At 40.6% G+C, this 25253-nt stretch overlaps 3 protein-coding genes across 5 annotated transcripts; 1 reads left to right on the top strand and 2 right to left on the bottom strand.

Moving 5' to 3' along the window:
• Positions 1-275: 275 nt before the first annotated feature.
• Positions 276-7373, bottom strand: fam161b (FAM161 centrosomal protein B). Of its 2 annotated transcripts, XM_071497702.1 has the most exons (9): positions 7235-7373; positions 5344-5567; positions 4737-5266; positions 3941-4254; positions 2419-2537; positions 2138-2305; positions 1918-2017; positions 1658-1833; positions 279-1410 (listed from the first exon to the last, which is right to left on the bottom strand). In XM_071497702.1, exons 2-9 carry the CDS (start codon positions 5559-5561, stop codon positions 1329-1331), a joined length of 1707 nt encoding a protein of 568 aa, XP_071353803.1. In that variant the 5' UTR covers positions 5562-5567; positions 7235-7373; the 3' UTR covers positions 279-1328. The 2 variants fall into 2 exon arrangements, with proteins under 2 accessions (XP_071353804.1, XP_071353803.1); XM_071497703.1 differs by lacking the exon at positions 7235-7373 and having other exon boundaries at positions 276-1410; positions 4737-5285; positions 5344-5477.
• coq6 (coenzyme Q6 monooxygenase) lies at positions 7185-16397 on the top strand. 2 transcript variants are annotated; one of them, XM_071497707.1, is made up of 12 exons: positions 7185-7323; positions 8181-8315; positions 9808-9866; positions 11700-11826; positions 13043-13173; positions 13270-13377; positions 13675-13737; positions 13842-13949; positions 14613-14815; positions 15040-15155; positions 15509-15675; positions 16251-16397. In XM_071497707.1, exons 1-12 carry the CDS (start codon positions 7305-7307, stop codon positions 16278-16280), a joined length of 1266 nt encoding a protein of 421 aa, XP_071353808.1. In that variant the 5' UTR covers positions 7185-7304; the 3' UTR covers positions 16281-16397. The 2 variants fall into 2 exon arrangements, with proteins under 2 accessions (XP_071353808.1, XP_071353807.1); XM_071497706.1 differs by lacking the exon at positions 7185-7323 and adding an exon at positions 7523-7893.
• A 308-nt stretch (positions 16398-16705) lies between these two features.
• Positions 16706-24092, bottom strand: entpd5a (ectonucleoside triphosphate diphosphohydrolase 5a). The gene is made up of 13 exons (XM_071497705.1): positions 23460-24092; positions 23009-23088; positions 22535-22678; positions 22071-22146; positions 21461-21496; positions 20965-21053; positions 20793-20872; positions 20612-20673; positions 20413-20514; positions 19604-19747; positions 19433-19489; positions 18477-18592; positions 16706-18265 (listed from the first exon to the last, which is right to left on the bottom strand). Exons 1-13 carry the CDS (start codon positions 23893-23895, stop codon positions 18182-18184), a joined length of 1506 nt encoding a protein of 501 aa, XP_071353806.1. The 5' UTR covers positions 23896-24092; the 3' UTR covers positions 16706-18181.
• Positions 24093-25253: the final 1161 nt, after the last annotated feature.

The following is a 25253-nucleotide window of genomic DNA, read 5'->3' as shown; positions in this document are numbered from 1 at the left end:
GACAACCTGACAGGATGGAGCCCTTGAAGCTTTGTCATGTGATGTTTGAGATCTCAAGAAAGGGACTCTGTGACAATTTATTACATTTATAAGAACTATGTGACAAAATTTGGGCTTTTTAATTTTTTTATCTTTGTAATTTTGAAAAATGAATCATACTTATTTTAATACCCTGACGGTCATACTGAATAATGTTACAGTCACCTTTTCTCTGAATGCACATCAGTCTGGAAGCACAAAATTGTACCGTAATTGTATGGGACATAGTGGATGTTTATCTACATGGTACATTTCAAACTTAAGATTTCAATAGTGTTACTTTAAGACAAATCACTCTGTGATTTCTGCTGATATTTTGCCCTGAACTCATGCAAACTCTGACTTCAGTAGCTTGAACATATGACCCACTAGCCTACAAACGTAACCATATGGTATGCACTGGTCTCCATGATTACTTTTTGATGATGATTATATGCATATTCAGACATTTCCATGTGGTTTGTAAGCAAAAATTATCTCTCAGCTGTCTAAGAACAAGCAAAGAGTGAAGGCGTAACAACAAGAGTGTTTGATGTGGGTCTGTGGGCTCAGAGCAGACCACTGAACTGGTCTGTGTGAATTCAGATGGACAGTGAGGGCTGTTTATTTAGGTGGCAGTGTGGGTGTGGAAATGACTGGAAGATACAACCCTGAGAAAGGCCCATGTCAGAAGCCTGGTGTCCTTACACAGGGTCTGTCCGATTAAAACATGTATGTGATTTTTAAATAAACTAAATAAAATACAACTAAGAGCAGTGGCAGATACAATATCTCACTGCTTAAGTATAATCCCTTTTATATGGCTATCAAAAGTTAGAGTTGGTAAAACACAAATCAGTGTCACAGACTTTCAACTGGTGTCCTCATTTTATTTTTGAACTGTTTATTCTGGTAACCAAGTGCTCATCATCCTCGAAATTACAGTCTTCATATTCCTTAGTAAAATTGTTGTCATAAAACCAAAAGTAGTCTTTTTATTTTCAGTTTCATCTGCTGTTATGCAGATCTATATATATAAATGTGTGTTAAAAACCATATAAATTATTAATTACTTATACATATAACATATACAGTTCTATAAACCTCTTCTAAAATCTTCCAGTTGTAATCCCCAACATTTGTGACTGTAAAGTCCAGATGTTTTGTAATTTCATAATTTATGGTTGCACATCTTAAACTATCAAATGCTTGGTGCGGGTAGTTAGCTGTGACATGAATCATTTTTGAGGACAGTGTTGTTTTCTAGTGGAGAGGCCACAAAAAACTCAGTGCCGTCTGAACCTTTTTGATCATGGCATTTCTTCCCCTTTGGACTTCACGCTCTCCTCTTCCACATCTTCAATTTTCTCCCCGTCGTCTACATTTTCTTCCCTAAATCAGACATGTTGGGTTAGAAAATGGCTATATTGTAATTACATCGAACTTTTACTTGGCTACAGTATTTGTCTTTTCTTCGCTAAAGATTGTGGGGCAAGCTCAGAAAATTATGTAATATAATGTGACCAAACCACATGAAGTCCTTGGCTCTACAGCAGCAGTGCTATTCATAATTTTACCGGACACAGTGGGATTACATAGTGGATGAACAAAACTTGCTAAAAATTCTCACTCTGCATACCTGCTATGAGTGTTATTTACATTGCTGTGGTTATTCACATCTGCATTGTCGTCAGATTTGGACGAGACTGATGTTCCTTCAGCTGTTTCTCCATTTTCTTCAACAAATTGCTCCTCAAACCCAGCTTTCCTCAGCTTGTCCTTGTATGTCTGCTCTGCATGAGCCTTTGCATTTCTCTGCCAGTAAAAACTCAGAGTTATGCCACTGGAGATGCATATCATTTACAGTATGATGCAATGTTTAAGCTTTAGGTCACTTACCTGTTTCACCTGTTCAAACAAATAAGGGCGTTCACTAACTCGTGCCTTCATGTCCCGTAACTCTTTCATGTACTCTCTCGTCCTTTGTTGGTCAGCCACCCTTCATGTAAGAAAAGATTATACTTTGAGCTGCTGTGGCAGGAATTTGTGGTCGTTGTGATGTGAGTCACAAAGGTTGCAACAATGCAAGAATGAATGGTCTCACTTGACCAGCACTCACATGTGGTGCTTCAGTTTTTCGCTATTCACTTCCTTCAAGCTGCTGTGCGGGTCCAGTAGCTTAGCATGGAGAGCAACTGTCTTCTTCATGGCCTGGGACCTCATTTGGTACTTCCTCAACCAGTCTGCACTCTCTCGATTCTTACTCTCCTTCATCTCCATTGATTTTCTGTGAAGGCAAAAATATTCAGAATAACAGCAGATCCAAATACTTAGTGTGCAGAAATAAAAAAACAACTATTATCTAAACTTCAACAATCATGCTAAGATAATCCAGTCCACCTGATGGCTATGCAGCGCTTCCTCGCAGCGTCTGTGATGTACATGGGGAGTGTGTCTGTGGACAGTGACGTTAAAGCCCCAAGTGACTTGCTTCTACTAAAATTACTTATTTTTGGTTCCTGGCAATGAGAGAAAAAAACTTTGTAAACATTTTTGTTTGCTGAAATGAAAACAAAATGTATTGCTTGACCACATACTGCATCAACTTAATTAGTTTAGAAGACTTAATGTGTATTTCAAGTTTTCTGTCAGATGACACAACATAGGCGGATATATATATATATATATATATTTATAGTCACTGGTTGAATCAGAATTTGCCCATGAATGTCTGACAAAGTTCATCCTACCAATTTGGATCAGTGTTAATTACTGTTACTTAATTATTGTTATTATTAATCTTACTCTGTAATGACAAATTTCAGTGGGCCTATATGGGATTTTTGTTGTGATCAAGCTCAAAGAAAAATATTGCTATTTGCCCTGAGGGACAAAAATTTGTTCAAATACGGTATGTTTGTACAGTATATCAAGTACTGTAGAAATGTAGAAAGCCTGAGTTAAACTTCATAAATTATGAGGTGCAGAAAGTTTGAAATACAACCATTTAAGGGAGGGGAATATTCCTTCTTGGAAGATGGCCTACTGCACATATTTTAAATTTTAAATAGCTTTGCAGTTCCACATCTGAGGGAAGTGGTCTGAACCTCCTCAAAAATAACACATAAGGCATACAAAAACTTAAACCATACAGTAAATCTTTTTATCATCAAACAAATTGCTCCCAAAGACACAGAAAATTTAATAAAATGTGACCTTGTCAAATTCCTTTTATGAAATAAACAGTTCTGGGTGTTACAGAATACACAGTAGACCATTAAACAATCAGTTTAAACAGTAGGGTAAACATCTGCCCTTATTAGGTCAGTTTCTGTACATTTAATGCAATCGTTATTGATATAGACCTTTTTAAGTACATAATCAGCATTACTTGTCACTTAGACCATTAGGGGCTTTAAGGAAGTCTCGTGGTTTCTTGTCCTTCTTAAAAAAGAGAAGGGTATTGACCTGATAAGTTGTGTATGAATGTCTCTCGAACCTCCATCAAGCAAAGAAGATGTGAGAGACTTCAAAAAAGTGATGAAAACTGTAACATGAAACTATCTGAGCCTGGTGCTTTGAAAACCTGGATGTCTTCTTATGTAAGTCCTCTAGAGACACTGTCTCCTCATGACAGGCATTATCCTTCACATTCACTGATGTAATACTTAACTCTCAGACCTCTGCCTAACATAAATACTGCTTCTGACGAATCTGTTAACCATGAAAATTCTAGAACTTGAAATAATGAAAAACAATAGAAAATAAACTAAAATTATCTGATATTAGAATAGTAACTAAACCCAACTGCACTGTAAAGAATGAATGAATGACAGCAATTAAAAAGATAAGCAATTAAACAATTTTAACAAATCCTCAAAGCAAACAAAACAACTGATCTGAGGTGAAGAAAATGTTTTACCTGTGAGTTCTTTGGGCTCATCCTGCTTTGCCTCGCAGGGAGAGCTGATGTCCTGAGATGGAAAGGCTGACACTTTGTCATTTCTTTACATTGTGTTTTTCTCAGAGCCTCTGTCTGCAAGGCCTTGTGCAGCCTGCTGAAATTAGGGACCTGATGGATGATTTTTGGCTGGAAGCTCAGCTTCTCATCCAGGAAACTCAGCTTTTCCTTCCTGGTGCGCTCAGCAGTACGAAGTTTCGGGCTGCAGGATGCAGTGGAATTCTCCCGTCGCTTTGTCGTCTCAGTGTGGACAGTCCTGCAACCTGTCTCCTGGTCTGCACAGAATTACATTCAGATAAGGTAGAAGTGTATTAGAGTGTATAACTGTAGAGTGCATGAGAGGCACTTCATACATGCATTCAATATGACACAGTATCAGTGAGGTGTGTAACAGTGTAAAGGATTGCAATATGTCTCTCATTTACAAGCTATTAAATCAAGACACATTCAAAGTTTAAAGAACATATATATATATATATATATATATATATATATATATATATATATATATATATACTCATTATTTTCAGTATGAATTATAGATGATTCATTTTTATTATAAAAATGTAACAATCTGGGAAGAAAACGTCACTCTTTGGTTGAACTGTTCACAACTCACTGACATATGCAATTTCACAAGCCAAAAAAGTTGGCAAAGAATCACCTATATCGTTCTAGGCTGGTAGTATATAGTAACAGACACTCCATTACTACTATCATCCTATTTGGAGGGAAACAAATCACACAGTCAACCCACCTTTCAACTCAGAATCTAGCAAGTCCTTTTCTTCTTTGTGAAGAGGTTTTTTGACAGTTGGAACCTTGTTTTTCTGATCCTGTGAGACTTGGTTTAACATAGCTATCAGCTTTTCCCTTTTTTCTTTTTCTCTCTCCTGGAAGTTGAAAGGTTTTTGTATGGAGAGCAAGAAGTTTTTCCTCTGCTCGTGACCTTGCTTCCTCTCCTTCTCTCTCACATCCATGATCTCCTGATAGAGGGGCTGGATGACATGGCTGGGGACCGGGAGAGCACAGAACTTCTTCTGACATTCAGCCTCGGCTTCCTCCTCTTGGGTCGTCTGTGTTGTTTTAAGTAAAGCTACCTGTTCACAAAGTTGTGTCTTGGTTGGAGTTAGAGGGGAACTTCTGAGAGAACAATGCTTCCAGTTTGTTGTAGATACCCAGGCTGGAGAAGATGAGTTAGGCCTCTCTAACTGTCTAAGATGATGAGGGGTCTCTTTGTCTGAGGTCAGGCCAGATGTTGCGATGGATCTCCTCATTCCTACATGTCTGCAAAATCAGTAAAGATCTTTAAGAAAATGGGTATAATATAATTAAAACAAACATAAACAAACAAGCAAACCTACTTGGTCTGATGGTTCACTTCTTTTTTATCAGTGAACTCTTGGTGTATATCTGTTGACAGGAGAGTGTCCTGATGAATCCTCCTCTCCAACTCCTCTGTGTGTCTCTTCTCTGTCTCCTGCAGCTGCTGTCTGAGGGCCTCACCCAGAGTCTTCAGCTGCTGCTGAAGCATTAACTCTGATCTGAGTCCATCTTCCAGCAAGGCCTCCAGTTTTGACATGTTTGTCTGACAAAAAAACCCATGGAGAGTAGAGTAAAAAAGTAGAAAATGAACGTTTCTTTATTCCTGTAAATTAAAAACAAAAAAAACATAGGTTTTTAATCATCAGCTTTTTGAATTGACAATTTGTCATTCAAGTCAATTATCAAGCAGAAATACCAAACTTCTAATGTTTCAATTGTCTCAAATTATTATTTATTATATTTCATACAGAAATACAAACAATGCCAGAATGAAAATGTCAAAGACACACTTAATGTAAATATTACTCCTGAATTTCATACTGTCACATTATTTGATCACTGTACATTTACTTAAATCATTACACAACATTGTAAATAGAGTTGAAATGATAAATCAATTAAATAATTACCTCATTGACAGAAAATGAACAGACACCAATTTTGATAACTTATTATTAATTTCAAGTGTGTATTGCTTTTTTCAAGTATTCAAGTATTTTTTAAGCAAAATGTCAGTAATTCCCTGGCTCCAGCTTCTCAAAGGTGTACATGTGCTTGTTTTCTTTGCTGTAAATCAATATCTTTGGGTTTGGACCATCTGTATGGCAAAGAATGAATTTTAATACTGTCACCATGGGCTCTGGAAAACTGTGGACTATTAACCATTAACTATCATTCATGAAAATTATGAGAAATGTAATTGTAATTTACAGCTCTAATCTTAAATAATGAGGATTTGCTGGGTTTCTGAATTTTATATCATTATATCCAGAATTTATTTGGGTTCTGGTGGTGCGGACATAACAAGAAATTTTGAAGATGTCACCTTTGGCTCTGGGAAACTGTATTGGACATTTTTCACTTTTTAATGACGTTTTACAAAGATAATGGTAAACAGTCGACAGTAGTGGAAAGTACCTATGTACATTTACTCAAGTACTGTACTTAATTACAGCTCTGAGGTGCTTGTATTCTGTTTTAGTATTTCCATTTTATGCAACTTTATATTTCTATTCCACTACAGAAACATTACACATTGAGTATCAGCAGTGAAATATATATATATATATATAAAACAAACACACAGGCCATTTCAGTGCAAAACCATTACTCTTAAAATAAATATGTACATTACAGTACAATTTTGAGGTACTTGTACCTTACTAGAATATTCATTGTCTGCTACTTTATGCTTGTACTCCACTACAATACAGATTTGATAACTTCAATTAATCCAATAATATAAATATTCTTAAATGAGCCAATATGCAAAATCAGTATTTTTACCTCTGGTCTTCTTCTACTTCTTCTACTGTGATATTTTACTAGAACATCTATGTACCTCATCACTGATGATTGATCAATTAATCAAAAAATAATTGACTTACTAATCAATAAGAATATCAATAATGATAATGATGAATACTCATTAGTTTTTCGATCATGTATATTTTGATATTGCATTGAAATAAAAAAGTCACACAGCTCAAACTACATCTCCAGTCAGTTTGCGTGAAGGGGTTACTATGGTAACCAGACCTCTGCGTCTACAACAGTGCAGGCTGTAGGCGATTTAGCGTTAGCTTAACTACAATTTCAATACGTAATTACTTTTATAATTATATACACACCCCTTTTATATTTTCTGTCACTTAAATGCACATTATAAACGAAAGAAATTCAACTTAAAAGCAATAACGAGGCGCCAACCTGGCAAAAGACGAGTTTCGGGAAGTAGTACTTCTCTCTTGAAGCGTTTTCCAAACTCTTCGCTAACAAGATGCGCTGCAGCTTATATGGTAAGCTTAAGACGTCTGTTGTTGATATAAAGTTGACACAGTCTTAATGTAACACTTGAACCGAATCAAGTCCCCTGTACTCGCATTCAGCCGTCAGTTTTGGTACCATTGGCGCTGTCTGTGGACAGAGGCGGCAGCGCCTGCTGAGACGGACGTCTTTTGTGATTGGACGTAATACCGGAAGTACTTCCTCTGGAGCGCTTGTCAACACAACATGGCAGGATTATACAGCTGCTCTTAATAGGACACATTCAAGGGGAATCGTCTGTCTGATTGTCATATGAAAGTATCCTGGCTGCGGAGGTCGACTGCTCTCACCTGTTGAATACGCGGCTTGTCTCATATGAAGACAGGGTGACGACTGAATCATGCACAAGCTCACAAGGGCGGCGCTGGCCTGTAACGGACTTGGCCGGTGTTTCATAACAGAGAAGCATGTAACTGCTGTAAAAATCAGCAGACGAGGATTAGTGTGTGCAGAACATGGAGACGATTCTGGCAAGAATGAAGTTTATGATGTTATTATATCCGGGGGAGGGATGGTTGGATCTGCAATGGCATGTTCCCTTGGTGAGTGATGCCCTCCTAGCATTCAGTGATCACATTTTAGCGAGACAGCTATTATTAACCTGTCCACATCAAAACTAAACGTAATGTGAGAAGACAGTATTAGGCAGTACTCTCTTCAGTCACCCAAACGTGCTTCTATGTAGAGAGTTACATAGAAACATGCCACACTTATTCTAAAATCTATTAAAAATGAAGATATTAATAATTCAGGCTGCTCTGGTAACACTGCTTAGACTTATCTTACATATATGCTGTCATTTTTTTATACTACATTGAACTACTGACAGGCATGGATCCCAACTTGGTGGGTAAGAAGATTCTGCTGCTTGAAGCCGGCAACAAGAAAGTGATGGACAAGGTCCCAGACACCTACAGTACCAGAGTCAGTTCCATCAGTCCAGGCTCTACCACCCTCCTCAGTGGTACAGTATACCCTCTTACAACCTAACATAAAGAAACAGCTAGATTTGTTGTGTTTGTATTGACACACAAAAAATAAATCAAAAAGTTATTTATGTGGTGATTAGCTTCCTTCCTGTGAGAAGCTTGTGGTGCCAGACTAGTAAATGGCTCCCACAAGGTAAGCCAGGGATCAGACACTGTCCAGTCACCCAGGTTTAGCAGGGATCATATCTGACCTCAGTTGTTCCTCTTCACCTTTTCACCTGGTCACCTGAGATTTCTACTGACGCAGTTTTCTTTTTTCATATTAAAGGATGTGAGTTTTTCTACAGGGCCATTTTGTACTTATCTATCTCAGCATTTTAGATTTTGGAACCCAGGGAAAGGGAGAGTCAGGAATTTCAGGAAGTGTGACTTGATGGACTTGTCTGTGAAACATATTCTTTGTCCTAAATTACTGTCTAAGGTCTAGAATCCATGAAAAACAGCTGAACATGAACATCAGCCCTAAACAGAGCGTTTTGTTATTGCATGGAATTATGCAGACAACAATCATTAGGTTAAATTACTCTGATTGTTGGACACCTAAGTCCAGCCACATTTATCCTGACTCGTGTCTTAAAATAACATCAGGCATAGCATGTGGTCATCTGAACAGTTCAGGGATAAGAGCATGGATAACAACAAATATAGTATCTCTCAGGTAGGTTCAGTGCACCATGATAATATTTTCAGATAATAATAATCTTGAAAGTGAGAGACAGAGGCTAAGGTTTTGCTTAACATCTCAAATAAACTCTGCTCCCTGGCATTATTTGTGAACAATTCACTGACTTCATAGTGTTACGCCCCTTATCTGATCAGAAACCTTTCTGATTTTGACACTCTGAAATGTTATGAGAGTATTTGATAGGAATGCAGTGGTGCAGTGTGAAAGAGTTGATGTGAAACATTGTGCTTGGTTGTGACATCATTGCCTCCCATAGGCATCTGCGCACTAAGTAAAGACATACAGTGAACTTGTCCCATGTTTATGGAGCACTGCTACCCTCCTTTGACATGGCCACATGTCGCAATAGCTTTACATGGTGCCTTAAATTCTTATTGTACTGATAATTTAGATCCCCACTATCACATAGCGTAGGCTATAGTTCTAGCATTTAGCACAAAAACAAATAATCAGTGAGTAATTGATGAATGATTTTCAATGTAATCTCATCGTATAGTAGTCGGTAGTCACATTTATGACAAATTTGGACTTTGACTCATTCTACTGTACAGTGGAAAACACATCCACATCACTGGCTGTTGGTCGCAGTGCACACTTGACCCTGATAGACCCACATTATGTAAATATATGCACTTCTTTTTTATTCTATTTTGTTTTTTAATAAAACTCACAGAAGTCATGGTTTGACTTTTAGAGTATGATTAGGATTTTTTGTGATACACTGGCATGAATTGTTGCATTAGATTAGTAATGTAATTTTTTTTATGTGTTTGTACACACAGGTATTGGAGCATGGGACCACATTACAGAGATGAGGTGCAAGCCGTACAAAAGGATGCAGGTATGTTGCTCTTCAGTACTCTTTTATGTTTTGTTGCTTTTTTTTATCTGTACAGTACTGTACAGTGTGCTGTGTCAAAAGTTCAGAAAGTATCATTTACAGGCAAAAAAAAAAAATGCAACCCTCTGCAACAATGAACATCTCCCAAAATCCGTCCGTTACACAACTTGGGTTTTTCTGCATATGTCCTCCAGACTTTCTAATTTACTGGCATACTGTATGTATTTCTGTCATCCATCAATCATAGTACCATACAATTTGTGGAGAGAAAAATCTGTGACACTCAGCTTCTACTCAGTCATTCAGCATAATGAACAAGCAACACAATACAGTATCATGCAATCATGTATATGGTATGTAATTGTTCACATTAAAATGGCAAACAGTGGTTTCATGTAACATGCTTTTTGTTCATTCCTTTCTGCAATTTATACCTTTTCAAGTAGCTATGCAGTCGAAGAACATAAGGTATATTTAAAAAAAAAAAAAAAAAAAGACATCCATTTCCTGGTTCATTCAGAGAACTGGATAGCTTTCTGAACATTTAGGTCTTATTTATTAAAGCCACCTCTCTATGAAGAATAAATCATTTTGACATTTTCAAATTGGTACTCGTTCCCCACATCTTCTAATTATGAAGATTCATGTGAACAACGGGAAGAAGATGAAAGATTAAGAGAGTGGTTGTTTGCTGCAACGTGAACCAGCTTTACGGCTGCGGGTGCAGGCTGAGTCCCGCTTGTAAGATGTGGTCGGTGCGTACCAAACACTCAACCACAGGGTTTCTCTCTGGGCCTAGGATGTCATCATGCAATGCTTTACAGTGATTATGGTAGTGTACCTCTCCCATTATACCTTCACTCTGCTACCACTGTTTTGGCTTGTTTGCCCATTGAAACGCAGTCATATACATCTCAGCCATAGCACTGGAAAATAGGTACTGCAGGTCAGCTCTAAATAACATTCTTTCCATGCAATAAAATACTCTTCCACCTTAAATGTGCAGTAGGCATTGAGGGTTTAGATTCGAAACAGAAGGCAGACCGAGTTTTTCCCATGAAGGCCTCATTTTGCGCACATTATTCTCTATAAAGTTGCAAGGAAGTGTATTGTTTAATTCTTGCACAGAAAGTAGTAACTCATTCTACCCCAAAGCTGCATCATTTCACCCCGCATTAAACAAAACCAAAACAATGTTTGGGCTGGTCTCAGTAAATCTTTCTTCCCAACCACTTATCACAAGTTGCGAACCCACTGCCATTAGTGGTTTTCTGTAGGGTATATCCCCCTACTTTATGGCAAGTTGGAAAAAAGTAGTGCAGCAGCATATTACTGCAGAATGATGGGTTCTGTCACCATAGTTACAACCCAGGAGAGGATTAACCTTGTACAAACACTTTTCACCCCCTAATGTTTAACTCAAACGGTGCTTTCAGGGTTGGAATTACAGTAGCCTAAAACTATATCTCGTTCTTCCGCTTTTGGCTTTTGCGGATAAATATTGACTCACTCTGTAATGTTCACAAACATGTCATTTGTTATTTGTGTTTCCAAGAAAATGTTTGAGTAAATCCACATCACAAAATGTCATTTGGTCCTCCACCTCCAAGAGCTCCATTAAGCTGAAATCAGCAGCCCAGCCAGAGGGGTGCCGGTGACCCTCGTCACTCTGGGTTTGATGTATGTAGGCTGTGCCAACCTCCGACAGCAACTAACAACTTTGATGTGTTCAGCCCAATGAAGCGACGCTCCTGTGCCCAGTTATATATATGGAAAGGAGGTGCATTTAAGGATAGACTTGTAGACCACAGGCATAATGGGTCTCTCATTTAGGTTTGGGATGCCTGCTCCGACGCCCTGATCACATTCGATAAGGAGAACCTGCAGGACGAGATGGCATACATCGTGGAGAACGACATCGTTGTGGCTGCACTCACTAAACAGCTGGACAGTCTGTCCGGTAAGCACAACATTTATGATTAAAACATGAAGCCCCACACAGTAGCAGAGCTCTGTAAGACCTCTTGACTCCTGTTCCATCTGCTTAATGGATGCTGAGTTTGGCAGCTAATGCCACCACATTTATTCCATCCTATTCCCCAGGTTTTGTTTATTTGTTCTCTCTCCCAGTGACTGTTTTTAAAGACAAGTTAAGCTCTTGGAGCCATCCGTGTTTTTCCTGCTGTTTCAATCAAAACCTCACAGTTAGTTTGGGAACTGCAGAGCCCCGGCACCCTCTGAGGACACGTGAAGTGGTCCAGTGACCTATTTAAAGCTGCCATGTGCTCCCAAGCTTTTGCCACCTCTTAAGACACCAAAGCGCTGACAGTGTATAGTCCTGCATTGCTGTTAGACATCAGACCAACTTTTGTGAGGTTCTCAAATAAAAGCCTGACCCTGCTCTGGGCTTGACAGTTAAAGTGGCATATTTATAAACAGTTTTCAACATTTTGCACCAAACAACGGATGTGTGGTTACAGCACGTTTTTGCCTCATGTGCCTCCCATTTGTCCGCTGCTCTCTCTCCTCTCATTTTAGCCCTGGTGTTGTTATGCTCTAGAAGCACTACATGAAAAGTATGCTCCCCAGCAGCTGTTTTCAATGTAACCCTGCTCTCCAATCACTGAAAACCCATATTTGACATCCGTGTTCAGGAACCAGTAGCCGTTCTGTGGATGGGTCCTGCTCCAAGTCGGCATGAGCCAACGCAGCTTGGGATCCTTTCATGTTTTGGGATGACCAGCTGCTGATATTTTAGGAAGATGGGCAGTTTTAGTGCAAAATTCAACAAGCCGGCAGCGTGTGCCAAGTGTGGCGTGGTGTGCTTGTAGATAAACACTATTAGTCAGTGCAATGTGGCAGGCCAAGACCATTAAGAAGATTGTCAGATGTGAACTTCGGCAGCTACCATGTTCCAGGGAGGAAAACCAGTAGTGTTTTATGAGGTGGTTTATAGATCTTCCACTGCTTTAGCTGCAGGCAAACCATCCTCTTTTTTTTTTTTTTGAAGGAAAAAGTGGCACTGATTTAGAATCATGATACATACAGAGGATCAAGATTGATCCCTTTGTTGTGAGAGAGTTACAGCAGTTGCCATTTTATTTTAAGAGACATTACGTTATTTTCTTTCGTGCTGCCTTTGTAGTCACCAGTTTTATGTCCTTGTTGTTTGTCAGATAATGTGCAAGTCAAGTACAGGTCCAAGGTGGTGAAGTATAGGTGGCCCATGCCCCATCACGCAGCAGACTCCATCCCATGGGTCCAGGTCACGTTGGCCAGCGGAGAGACTCTTCAGACCAAGCTGCTGGTCAGTTTGATTCCACCACACAAATTCTACTCGTCCCTCTGTCCTTCTGCTTTTTGGTTTTTACTGTTTTTCTTCATTTTCTCATCTGTTTTTCAGATTGGTGCAGATGGACCAAACTCCATGGTGAGGAGGGAATTAGGGATACCAACAGTCAAGTGGAATTATGACCAGTCTGCTGTTGTTGCTGTGCTACACCTATCAGAAGTGAGTATTACATTCAACACAGGCATACAGTGTAATTCTTAATACTTTTCATAATGTGTAAAATTTGCACATAAACATATTTAAGCAAACATTACTGCATGTTACTGAAGTTCAGTGTTTTTATTATCATAGTTATTTTAATGTCACATCTGTCAGCATGCAGAGAACAATACACCCACCAGCAGAAACCTTTATAATATTTTGTTTTTATGTGCAATATGTAATTAAAATATAGCTTTACAATGCCAAACAATTTTTGTGTAATATTTAATTTAGTTTAATTTATGCCTTCGACAGCCCACGGAGAACAATGTTGCATGGCAGAGGTTCCTCCCAACGGGACCAATTGCTATGTTACCGGTAATATGTCTACATCATTTACTGTTATAGAAGTTGTTGCAAACTATCCATCTATCACATAAGCATTTGATGAAGCTTCAGCGTCCATGCTCTGTGCACTGCAGCTGTCGGACACAGAGAGCTCTCTGGTGTGGTCAACCAGCCATCGGCTCGCTGAGGAGCTGCTGGAGCTGGATGAGGAGAGCTTTGTCGACGCCATCAACTCTGCCTTCGTAAGTCTCTACCTATTTAACAGCTGATGTTGATTTTACATTCAGATTCCACATCTGTCACTAAGCGACATTGCAACATTTTTCTATTTGTGTGCAAGGTACTGTTTGTGGCAGGGGCTCTCCATAGAAGTATTCAGATGTTGAGCTGTTTCCAGTGACTCACACAAACAATATTGTCATTGTTTTGGCCAGACTTTATACAATACTAATATTTCACTACGGGAATGATATACTCATCCATTTTTTTTATGTTTGGAGAAACTCCTTTTTCCCAAGCTGGCTATTTTTACTGGGCCTGCTGATGGACGGGGTCAGCACGGTTGAGTCACGTTTGGTTTCAGGCCTGGTTTGCTAATTAAACCTGTGGTCTCCCAGTGTCGACCATTACTGCATGGAATGTTTTTCAAACAGAGCTAATTCAACTGCATAGCCTGGCCGGCATCTTCTTTTAATTAGCCCAGCTCCCGAGACCGTGCCAAACCAGTTAGTTAGGGAGGGGAAAAAAAGCACTTTCGCTGGCCTGGAGTTCAGCTTTGCCTCTATGTCAGCTAATTTCTTTGTCCACTCAAAAGGGATAATGTCTGTTTTCTCTCTCTTCTGGCCATTTTTCATTCTCTGTGACTATGTCTCTGTCTTCTTGCCTGTCTGTGCGTGTTGTGACAGTGGAATAATGAGAACCAGTCAGAGCTGATTGAGACGGCGGGCTCTCTGTTCCGTGGTGCCCTGTCGACCATTATGCCGTCTGCAGGTTCACCTCGACAGCTCCCTCCTAGTGTGGCAGGGATCGGCCCAAAGACTCGGGTCATGTTCCCACTGGGCATGGGTCACGCATCAGAGTACATAAGGCACCGGGTGGCTCTGATTGGGTAAGATGGTGTGCAGAAAGTAATGCCCTGCACATGAGATGAAACGAGTTGAGAGATTAAGGAGTCCTAAAAATCTTTTGTGTTGTTAATTGCTCACTTGTTTACATTCAGTTAATCTCATGCTTCACATGTAAGGGAATGACTTTCTGTTTTTACAGTGTGCATAAAAAATAACCCACCATGCGAGTGTGTTTTGATAGTGGAGGATATGTTTGTCTTTGCAGGGATGCAGCCCATCGTGTCCATCCTCTGGCGGGTCAGGGAGCCAATCTAGGCTTTGGGGATGTGGCTTGCCTCACGCAGCTCCTGAGCCAGGCGGCCTTTAACGGGAAGGACCTGGGTCAGTGAGAACTCTAAACAGACACAAGCGCTGCAACTATAGAGCAGTGGTTTCCCCTAAGCTCTTTTCCATAACCCCTGCTGAAATGCATGCTGTTGATCTGAATTATAAAAAGCATCAGCTTTTCCGGCAGCATTTCTTTGATGTTTTTCTGCTCATTCTGCCAGGAACTGTATGTAAGTTGCTTTTTGTAAAAATGGAAATCCTGTTATGAGATATTGTGTTTATTTTTCTGTCTGCTGAATGTTCTGAAGTCAAAATAGCACCATGACTTGATGTAGAAAACATATGACAGACATACACAAATTTAAACTATGTCCTCAGTTTTAACCCCAAGTCGTTTGTTTGTGCAGGAGCAATGCAGCACCTTTTAGAATATGAAACTGAACGTCAGCGGCACAATCTGCCCATGATGGCTGCCATTGACCTCATGAAACGCCTCTACTCCACTAACTCTGTTCCTGTGGTTCTCCTACGCACCTTGGGTTTGCAGGCCACCAACATGCTCCCAGCGCTAAAAGTAAGCTCCCGCTCTTCTAGGTCCTACCTCCAAACATGACCTCCTGTACATCCCAGTGAACCTGGCCATCACTCAGATAATATCAACCACCTGTCAGACCTAAGCTCCGCCTCCACTCAACTCATCCTCCACCCTCTTTTCTGATTACACAGAGCTTTACTTTAGCGGTGTCTATAATTTCAAGGGTTCTGAACCTACTACTATGGCATCTAAGTTTAGCCCCAAATTTAGTGTTACCAAAAGTGTGTGGGTGGGGTTCAGGGCTGGCCCTGGGGCAGCGGACAGCGGTGTTGGCTTGTGTTTTCACACCCCTTTTATTACCGACCACTCATGTGAAAGGGCTTTATTCCCTACTAAGTGATTCAGACCAACACAACTGTAACTGGTTGTAAAGGCATTTCACTATGGAGGCGCAAAGTTAAATGTGACATCTTTTCCATATTAAATGATGTGATTTCACTGGTTTACAGGTCTTGTATAGAGGTCTGCAGTGCCACTCGTTTGTAACAGGCTTTTAGCAAGCACGATTTAAAGGCTACACAGTTTTTGAGTTGATGTCCCTTTTGCCTCTGCAGGAGCAGATCATAGCATTTGCCAGCAAGTGATGGATTCATCATGCAGTGGTCGTTGATGGATCTCCAGTTACTGTGAGCTCTAACGGCTGTAAAAAATGTGACTGTAAAAAAACTAATATAATAAAGCTTTATTTTACTCTACTGTAATTTTTTTCATGTGTGTGCTTTAAACAAATGATATATGATAAATAATGAGCAAATAGTGCACTACTTTGCAGCTGTCTACAGCATATTGCAACATATAAAAAACATAAAGATTGTTGATTTTATGTTAAAATCCCTCACTATTTTGCAGATAATATTAATAGCCCCAAATTCTGAATTATCCAAGAGTACAGCACCTTACTGTGTTTTACTATGTGAAACTGTACAGTCCTGGATAATATCGTAAATTCAGTGTTGAAAGACAATGAAGGAGTTGGTCTAGATCAAACAAAGTACAACTATACACGAAGCACAGTTTTGATGTTTTTATTAAAACATACATGTATAGTATACACTTATTCCACTGGATTTAATAAAAACAATTTACATATTGTCAGTCATCAGGTTATCCATACTGATGAACATAGAGGCATTTATAAGCAATTGTGCAGCATAAAGTTTTTTGCAATGTAGAAGCCGTTCCTGTCAAAGTGTTTCACGAATATAAGTTTACATTATGTATATACAGCAGTAGTTATTGAACATGTTGAATACTGAAAAGACAGCAAAGGCATGGCTTAGAGAGCAGTTACACAGAAAGTCCAAGAGTTAATATTTGATGAGGATAATTAAAATACTCTACATTAGATAAAACTTTCAGTAATTAAATATTTGTACAGTTCACAAGAAATATGACAAACAGAATTCAATATTACTAATGTTTTTGAGCAGCCAGCAACAAGTGAAGGAGTCATGGGTGTCAAACATTTTTTTACATAATTTCTGTTTATATTTTTTTGTTGCATTTAATGGCTGTAAATGATGTTGTTGGACGCAGAATCTTCCCTTGATGAGAGGTTTTTCTTTTGCTAGTCTAAAATACAGTTCAGACCTGAGGCCCCTGCAATTTAGCCATGCTTGATAAGGCCTTTTCCACTCTAGACAAAACAAACAATAATGGCTGAACTTGAAAAATACAGGCATTAACCTCATATTTGTAAAAGCTGTACAACACAGTCTGTGAGAGGCATCTCCCCACAGTGCTCTCTCTGCCCCCCTGAGTCATGATGAATCCAACACTAGTGATGAATATGTACAACTCTAGTCTAGTCGACATCAAAGCATCTGATCACGTCTTAGCTACAATATCTGCAAATAAAGTGTTATGTGCAAAGTTGAAGAATAGAAGCTGTGTGGTTTTCATCTGCTTGATTTCAAATTATGTCTAACTTGTCACAGGCTAGGGGCAAATGAATTAGGGTCCTGTGAGATAAATTTACTGCTAGAATTAAAAAGAAGATTGATTTACAAGCATTTAGAAAGACAACTATGGTTGCACTTTCAGCAACAAGTTAAAGGTTTTCCACTGTACTGTACAGTGCACACCAGCACCACAGTAAGCACCAAAATACCATGACTGGTTGTATTGCTTCTAAATTCCCCTCTACACACTTTACAGGTAGGTGAGAAAGACATTTCAGATCAGACACCCATAAGGGATCAAAAATGTAAACGTTTTACAAAAATAAAGTCGGCCCATCAGTCATGAGCTCAACATACAGTAGAAATAGCTGGCCTTATAAAAATATAGTGATTTCTTTTTCAACAGTTCTCGGAGTGTTCGCGGGGTGCTGAGGTTGAGGAAAAGAGGAGGGGCATGGTGGGTGAAGGAGCGTGGAGGTGGTCTGTGAGGGGACGGGCTGATCGGATGAGTGGATGGAGGAAGGGAAGCCCCACAGTGACAGACTGTCCCTCTCAGTGCCGGCTGCAGCGACAGCAAGCTGTCCTTAGTGGATGTTGAGGTTTCTGAAGTAGTCAAAGGTTGCCCCCAGGGCCCAGCTTGTCTCCACGTTGTTCACCTTCTTTGCAAGCTGTTGAACAGAGTGAGAAGGAGGATCGCCATCAAAACCACAGAGAAGCAAACAATTTCCTTCACCTACTGTCATGCAGATTGAAAATTGTTGTAGTCTTGTGAAATACTGCACAGACAGAATGGCAGGTTTGTCGTGCAGCTTTTCATAAAGTGTATTTCTTTGAGTCCCACATCCACTGCCCACAGTAACCTGGCTCTGACTTGCTCACCTGCAGCACAGTGTTGTCCTTGAAGCCAAAGCCCTCCTTTAGCAGACATGTGATATATGTCATATCCATGCAGAGGAAGGGGCTGATAGCACGGTATTTGGTCATTTTGTTGCACACTGCGAACGCAAAAAGCCACAGGTGTCAGACATGACATTAACAAAGTTTTCACATACATCTGACAAAAACAGCATTTGTTGCATCATATAATCACATTCAATGTATTAACAAAAAAACACCTTTTCTAACCCCTGTGCTACATGATTAAAAGATGACCTTTCTGTTTTGTTTGGCTGAATAAACAGGGAGGTGTGAGGAGAACAGCTGAGGGTCAGCACAAGGCTGCAGGTGGGTGGTGTGTGTGTGTGTGTGTGTTTCAGCATGTGTCAGCCCCTAGGTGTTGTGTGGCTGTCAGGTGCCCTCCTGCCTGGGCCAGACAGACAGCTTCAGCTCAGCTGCCAGCCCAGCCTGAGCCAGACTTGTTCCTCGAGACCATGTGACAGTGCTCTCACAACACAAACAGCCTTATATAACACACCGACTCATTCCTACTAGCTATAAATCTGGTTCTACACGGACATTACAAGTGTCACAAACTTGAACTGATAAGCATGGTGTGTATCGGTTAAAAATACTAAAACATTTTATAGTGATGTTAACATATATTTACTCGATAATAAACTACATTTGTCTTATAATCCGCCTCCATAACACATTTTAGCAAATAATCGGTTACATTTTACTGTTGTAATAAATTCTTTTTTGACAGGACAAGCCATGCCAATTTGGCGCCATTGTACCAAGTGTTTTGGAGAAAAACAAGCTAGTGCTTTTGCTGTTTAGAGCACGAACTGTTTTGCATGAAGTTTCAGTGGTTGACTGATATATATAACTTGTAAGATTGTTGGTTTCATACACAAGTTTACCCAACCCTTGAGAAGATGGCATGTAACTCTTACCTTCCTTGGCTCTCTTCTTAAAATCCCTAACTTCAATCGCACCACCTCGACTGGCATCTGTGGAGAGAAAAAACAAACATGCAATTTGAATACCTATTTTGTGCAAAAGATGATAATCAGCATGAAAGATAATGGTGCTGGAAGGTGACGCTTTGGTCTGTGCCCACTCACCGATGAGGCCAGACTCCACAGCTCTGTCGAAGTAGTAGGAGAAAGCGTAGAAGATGCTGCTGCCCTTAACTTCATAAGGCTGGTGCACTATTCCTTTGATTACTTTCATCACCTCATAGTAGCACAGCTTATAGCCTGCATAGCCTGAAGAAAGACAAGGTAGAAGATGTAGTTATGCAACAGAATAATTTCACTAAATGATGAAACGGTTGCAGTTAAAGGTGCATGGAAGCGGCAACGGGTGGAATGCAAGCGGAAGAGTCTCAGTTTGAGGTCAGCCACATGTTGAAACTGGGGGCTCACCAAGGGAAGCCCCAGAAGGACAAGTTTCACACAGCCCCATGATTGGCACAGTTTTGCCGGCAGTTGTACCGGCAAAACCATGTGCTGACAAGAGCGGCAGTTAGCGCTGTCTATTTTTACCACATAATTGTGAGCGGTCCAGATCAAGCCGCTCGTTACACAAAAAAAATAACAACTCGGGGACAAGCCCAGCATCTTTTGGCTACTTGACTGTGGTATAGGGAGTGACTGCCTTATTTGTGAAGTTAACTGACAGTTTTCTTTTCGTTTAAATACAAGGTTGACTGCAGTATAATTGTTCAAGAGGGAAAACAGAGAGAGAGAGTGTACGGCAAAACATGCGTTTGGCGCCAAGGTTACAGGAACTTCGGCGGATAAATGTCCTCATGTGAGACTGTATTATACTGTACTCTATTGTGTTCCAGAAGTAAAGAAAGGAATGCATGGATTGCTGGATCCGAGGCACTGGGAAGGCAATCAAAACCTCAAAGTGCTTTTATCTTTACCGTCTGGAATCCCGCTAACTTTGTAGGTGGTTCCTCCAAAAGTCACATCCTCTCTGAACTTTTTTGGGAGGCAGGAACTGGTGAAGACTTTCCAATCTAGACCTGGGAAAACAAACAGCTGTTAGCCATCTTCCAATGACTACATTCAGGAAAGAATGAGTGCAAATGGAAAGGTGATAAAAGGTACTAGACACTCTACCATCAGCTCCTAGTGCTCCAAGAGTAGCCAGTCGAGCCGCGTACAGTCCATTTCCAAGGTAACTACATGATGGTGACATACAGTTCTGTTAGGTTTTTAGATAGATACATGTGTTTTACTCTACAGGTACTAATAAGTACATTTTCATGGGCAAAGAGAGTATAGCATCTTTGCTGTTTACCTGTGTGTGTAGAGTTGGTATGTGTGGTTAAACAGGTTGAATCTGGCAATGTAAGTGGGGGGAGCAGACTGAACAGTTTTCTGTTGGATAAACAACATACGCTTAGTTGTGTGTTTTTTTGGTAACAACATTTTTAAATAGAGGTATTTACCACATCAAACATTTAATTCACCTTTGACTTAGGAAGGAATGTGATCTGTGTAGATCCTCCACCCAAATCCAGGATCCCCACCGTCTTCCTTGTGTTGGAGTACAAGTGACCTGTAGCAAATAAGCACAAAGTTAAATTCAAACTGGATGAAGGATTACTGTGTGAGCTTGTGTGTTTATCCCCAGTTTTAGTTAGAATGTATTCCTGCTACAGAACAGCGGTGTCAGAATGATGCATGTTTACAGATCATGTTTTGCCCACCAAGAGGAAAATTCATTATTGGTTTGGAGCTAAGGTTATTGTTGTTTAAAATAAATTTGATGGTGCCATAGCTGTGTGAAAAATGTGAGGAAATATTGCTTGTTTTTGCAACCTGAGTGGGGCCAGTGATTCAAGCTCATAACCTCAGACAGGAGACAAGAGTCTTTCACTGCCTGACTTCTGTGTACACAGGAGCCTCAGATATGAGCCTTCTAACCACTAACACTACCATAGCAAAACACAAGCCATGTCTTACCTGTAAGGAAGTTCACTGTGACCCAGGCAAGGACTCCTAAAACAGCACATGGGTGAAAATGTCTGCGTTAACAAAAACCTGAGAAGTGATTTCAACTGACCCCATGCAAAAGTTTCCCATTCAAATGTATTCAAGCTCACATAAATAAACAGGAGTTGACTTTTAGTCATGTTCTCATTCATTAGGCTGATATTAAAGTACCAGTGTTGGTCTAACATGTAGGATTGCAGACCAGCCCAGGTAATTACAATTGTCTCAGATGTCAAGTTATTGCACTCATAAAGTGAAGATAATGAATGGCACATAGTTATGATGAAACACAACACAGTGAGGGTGTCTTAATGAGTGATGTGGAGGATCACACTAAATTATTGGGCGTGGGACAACGACTCACGCTGACATATTTATTTGTCTCAATGAGGTAGTAACAGACCTCTTGTAAAAACAATAATGAGAGCAGCGCTGTTTGATACATCTTCAGTGAATGAGGCAGTAAAAACACCTGGCCAGACAACATCTCAGTCAAAAATTTTTAATGAAAATGAAATCGTGGTGTTTTATGTGGAGTATATGGCACAATTACGTAACAGGACAATAAAAGATAACCTACCTTCATTTGTTCCATTCATGAGGGAAACACTGTTGTTTGGCACAAAGAAAGGGGACTCATCAAATACGTCTCGTACCTGTGGAAGACACGTATCCTCATTTTATTAAAATTATCTACCACCTGTGTCTAAAACAATGTCATAATACCAAACTACGCAGCCAACTATACTGCTCCAGTCTCTGGAAGTCAAACCGTTCTGTTTTAGAGTGACAGATAACTCGGCCACAAGCATGGCTGGAACAGAAGCCTGGATTTAATACTTTAAATGACAAATATGGTTACTCCACACAACCCCACAACAGCTGTTTTTTTGCAACATGATAGCCACCAAACGGGCAGACTTGCTGCCTTCTCTTTTTTTCAGTGACACTTGTAAGCACTTAGTGGTTTCTCATCCCGTTCCTTGGCGGGACGGGTGGTGCCTGTGCCAAACTGTCTGAGGGCAGAGAGAAAACGTGCCTCACCTCCTTCAGAAGAGCGTTGGCCTTGTCTTCAGGGAGCAGACGCAGACCCGCTGTGGCCTTCAGGACCACCGGGGTCCTCTTCCACTCCTCCTCTGGGACTGTCTTCTTGGCAATCTTCAGCAACTGTCTGATGGTGTTGCCACCCTGCAGGAGAGATGGCATTCAGGTACAGGCAGAAGAATTAGCATATGTGGCAAATCCGAAAACACGCAGAAAGACAGATATTTCACAAACAAATGAATAAATGTATTAACGTCTTGTTGAAATCAAAGGCAGGTAAATACAGCAGACAGGAGTGGGCAGTAGTGACAGCATCAGCAGGAGGCATTTTTGTAATTATAATGTGTTTACATCACATGAGCCCAACCCAAAGAAAATCCCAGTGGTTTGGTGGTTTGCAGACAGTGAACAACTCCCTAATATACCTGATAATTGATAATAAGTGATGGTGTAAACATGCATTGGCCTACATACCTCTTCAGGGTTGTCCTTGTAAGCAGACAGTCCCGGCTTCACTGCATGGTACATTTCATTGTCCAGAACTGGCAGCTCAACTAAAACAAGAAGTCAGTAGACACATCATAAACCAGAGAGGTAACAATATAGTATCTGGAGATATACAAAAAAGACACTTCAGTATATGTAATTGCATAGTTTTTTTTTCTTTTACAGCACTTCACCTACATCCTGATTCAGTTTCAGAGGTCTGCGTCCTACACAGTTGAGCCAGACCAGTAAATCAAATGTCCACCTTGGTTACTTTTAGAAACTGTACTGCCCATGCACTTTGTCAGAGCATGTTTGTCCTTACACCACACAGTGAATGACCTAACAGCAGGCAGACAGAGTGGGAGCCAACTGCATGTGTAGAGCCTCACTACTGGTTCACAGAAGGAGGGGAGGAGAGACACAGTGCTGCACTTACCAGGGTCTTTCTGGATGAACTTATAGATGTGGATCCTGGTGCCTGTGCTCCCAGCGTCAAACATGATCCCATGGAAAACCCGGCTCGTATTAACGGGGGAGGAGGCTTCAGGGACCGGCTGGTAAACCTCAGGTGGGTGGTAAGGCTCAGGTGCAGGATGCACGACTTCGGGCACCGGGTGGAAAGCCTCTGGTATGGGGGGGATGACTTCAGGCGCCGGGTGGAAGACTTCGGGGATCTCGGGGTAGGTAGGCTGCGAGGCTTCCCGCACCGGGCTGGAGACCTCAGGGAGGAGGTTCTCCGTGTTGGCGGAGTGCTCCCGGTAGCGGTAGAAGTGGGGGACGTAGCGGTGGTGCCGGTAGTAAGTCGCCTCCGCTATGAGGCTCCCAGCCAGAAGCCACATGGATAAAGTGAGGAGAAGGCTCGGCGTGGTCATCGTGCCGGAGAGAGAAGACAGCTGGAGTTAAAAAAAAACAAAAAAAAAAAAAAAAAAAAAAACCAGAAGGCGAGTTTAGGAGAAGAAACCTGGATGGATGCTGCAGGGAAAGACTGAGAGAGGCCCTGAAGAGAGAGCGGTGGGGATGGAGAGAGGCAGAGTGGATGCGGTGCACACTCAGGACTGTCCGGTCATCTGTTTACAGTATATAAAGACATAAGGGCTTGGCAAGGGGCCACACCAAGAGCAGCCATCCACCAATCCTGTGGCGGTCCATCCCAACTCCATCAGGAGTCCCCCCTCCTGTGAGCTGAGCTGGAGACGGACTACCTGCCTACCAACAGCTTTTCCCATCTTTTTTTTTTTTTTTTTTTTTTTAAGAGGAGGAGGAGAATTATTTTTGGCTATGTTTTTCCCCTCCTCATCTTTACTGGTTACTCTGGAGCCCAAAAATCCCCGTAGCAAAGGAGAATGGGGTTTATGAAGAAGTCAAAATGAATGGCTATGAATGGCTCACAGTGAAGAAAGTCAAAAGAAAGGGTCTTAAAATACTTTTTATGAGTGTATTTAAGACTTGTGTAGTAATCTGACTCAGAAATTCCTTCACCCTGCAGCTCTTTGGATTTTCACAAGTTGACAAGTGCTCAAATTTGGCTGCTGCCTAAATTAGGAGTCATGTAAGTTTCTACTTAGCAGTTACAAAGGCACATTTGTAGAGTTTTGAAATTAATTACAGCAGTTTTAAAATGAGGAAATTAAATATTTTTATTGTTTTCACCTTTACTTTGTAAGTGCTGGTAGGTGTCGCTCTGTTTCAATATTTTGGGGCTTTGTGGGGAAGAAAATAAATGAAACAGAAACTCAAAAAGAGTTCAGTCAGAACTCTTGGAACTCATAGCAGACAGAATGGATCGTTTTATTATGTATTACCACCTCTACTAAATCATGTTCAGTAGCTTGAATGAATCATGCATGTATAATAAAAATTCTCCCAGCCTCCTCTTCACGATCCTGCAATAATCACCACATTAAATCCACTGTAGCAGTTTCACCAACCTTAAAAAATGCAAATGTGACCTGCACTCCAGCTGGCATAAAAGTTAAAAGAATGTTAGCAATCATCTCACTCCCACTCATCCCTGTGTTAACCACAGGCTTTCCAAGGGAAAAATATTTGGGCAGCAAGGCACGTTTCACGAGAGAATGCATGAAAAGCATGAGTGGCTGTTTCTCTGCTTTAGGTGGGTGGTTGGCACGGCATCATAAGCCATGCTGTAGTGTATCAGTTAATGCTTTCTCATGTAATGTTCAGAGTTACTGGCTTTAACTGCAGGATGCAGAGACATCCAACAGCAGCA

This window comes from Trachinotus anak, unplaced genomic scaffold, assembly GCF_046630095.1.
Source record: "Trachinotus anak isolate AG129_WGS33_773 ecotype Australia unplaced genomic scaffold, CSIRO_AGI_Tana_v1 ptg000015l, whole genome shotgun sequence".
Taxonomy (NCBI): Eukaryota; Metazoa; Chordata; class Actinopteri; order Carangiformes; family Carangidae; genus Trachinotus; species Trachinotus anak.
The sequence above is the reverse complement of the archived record's forward strand: the minus strand, read 5'-3'. Positions and strand labels throughout refer to the sequence as shown.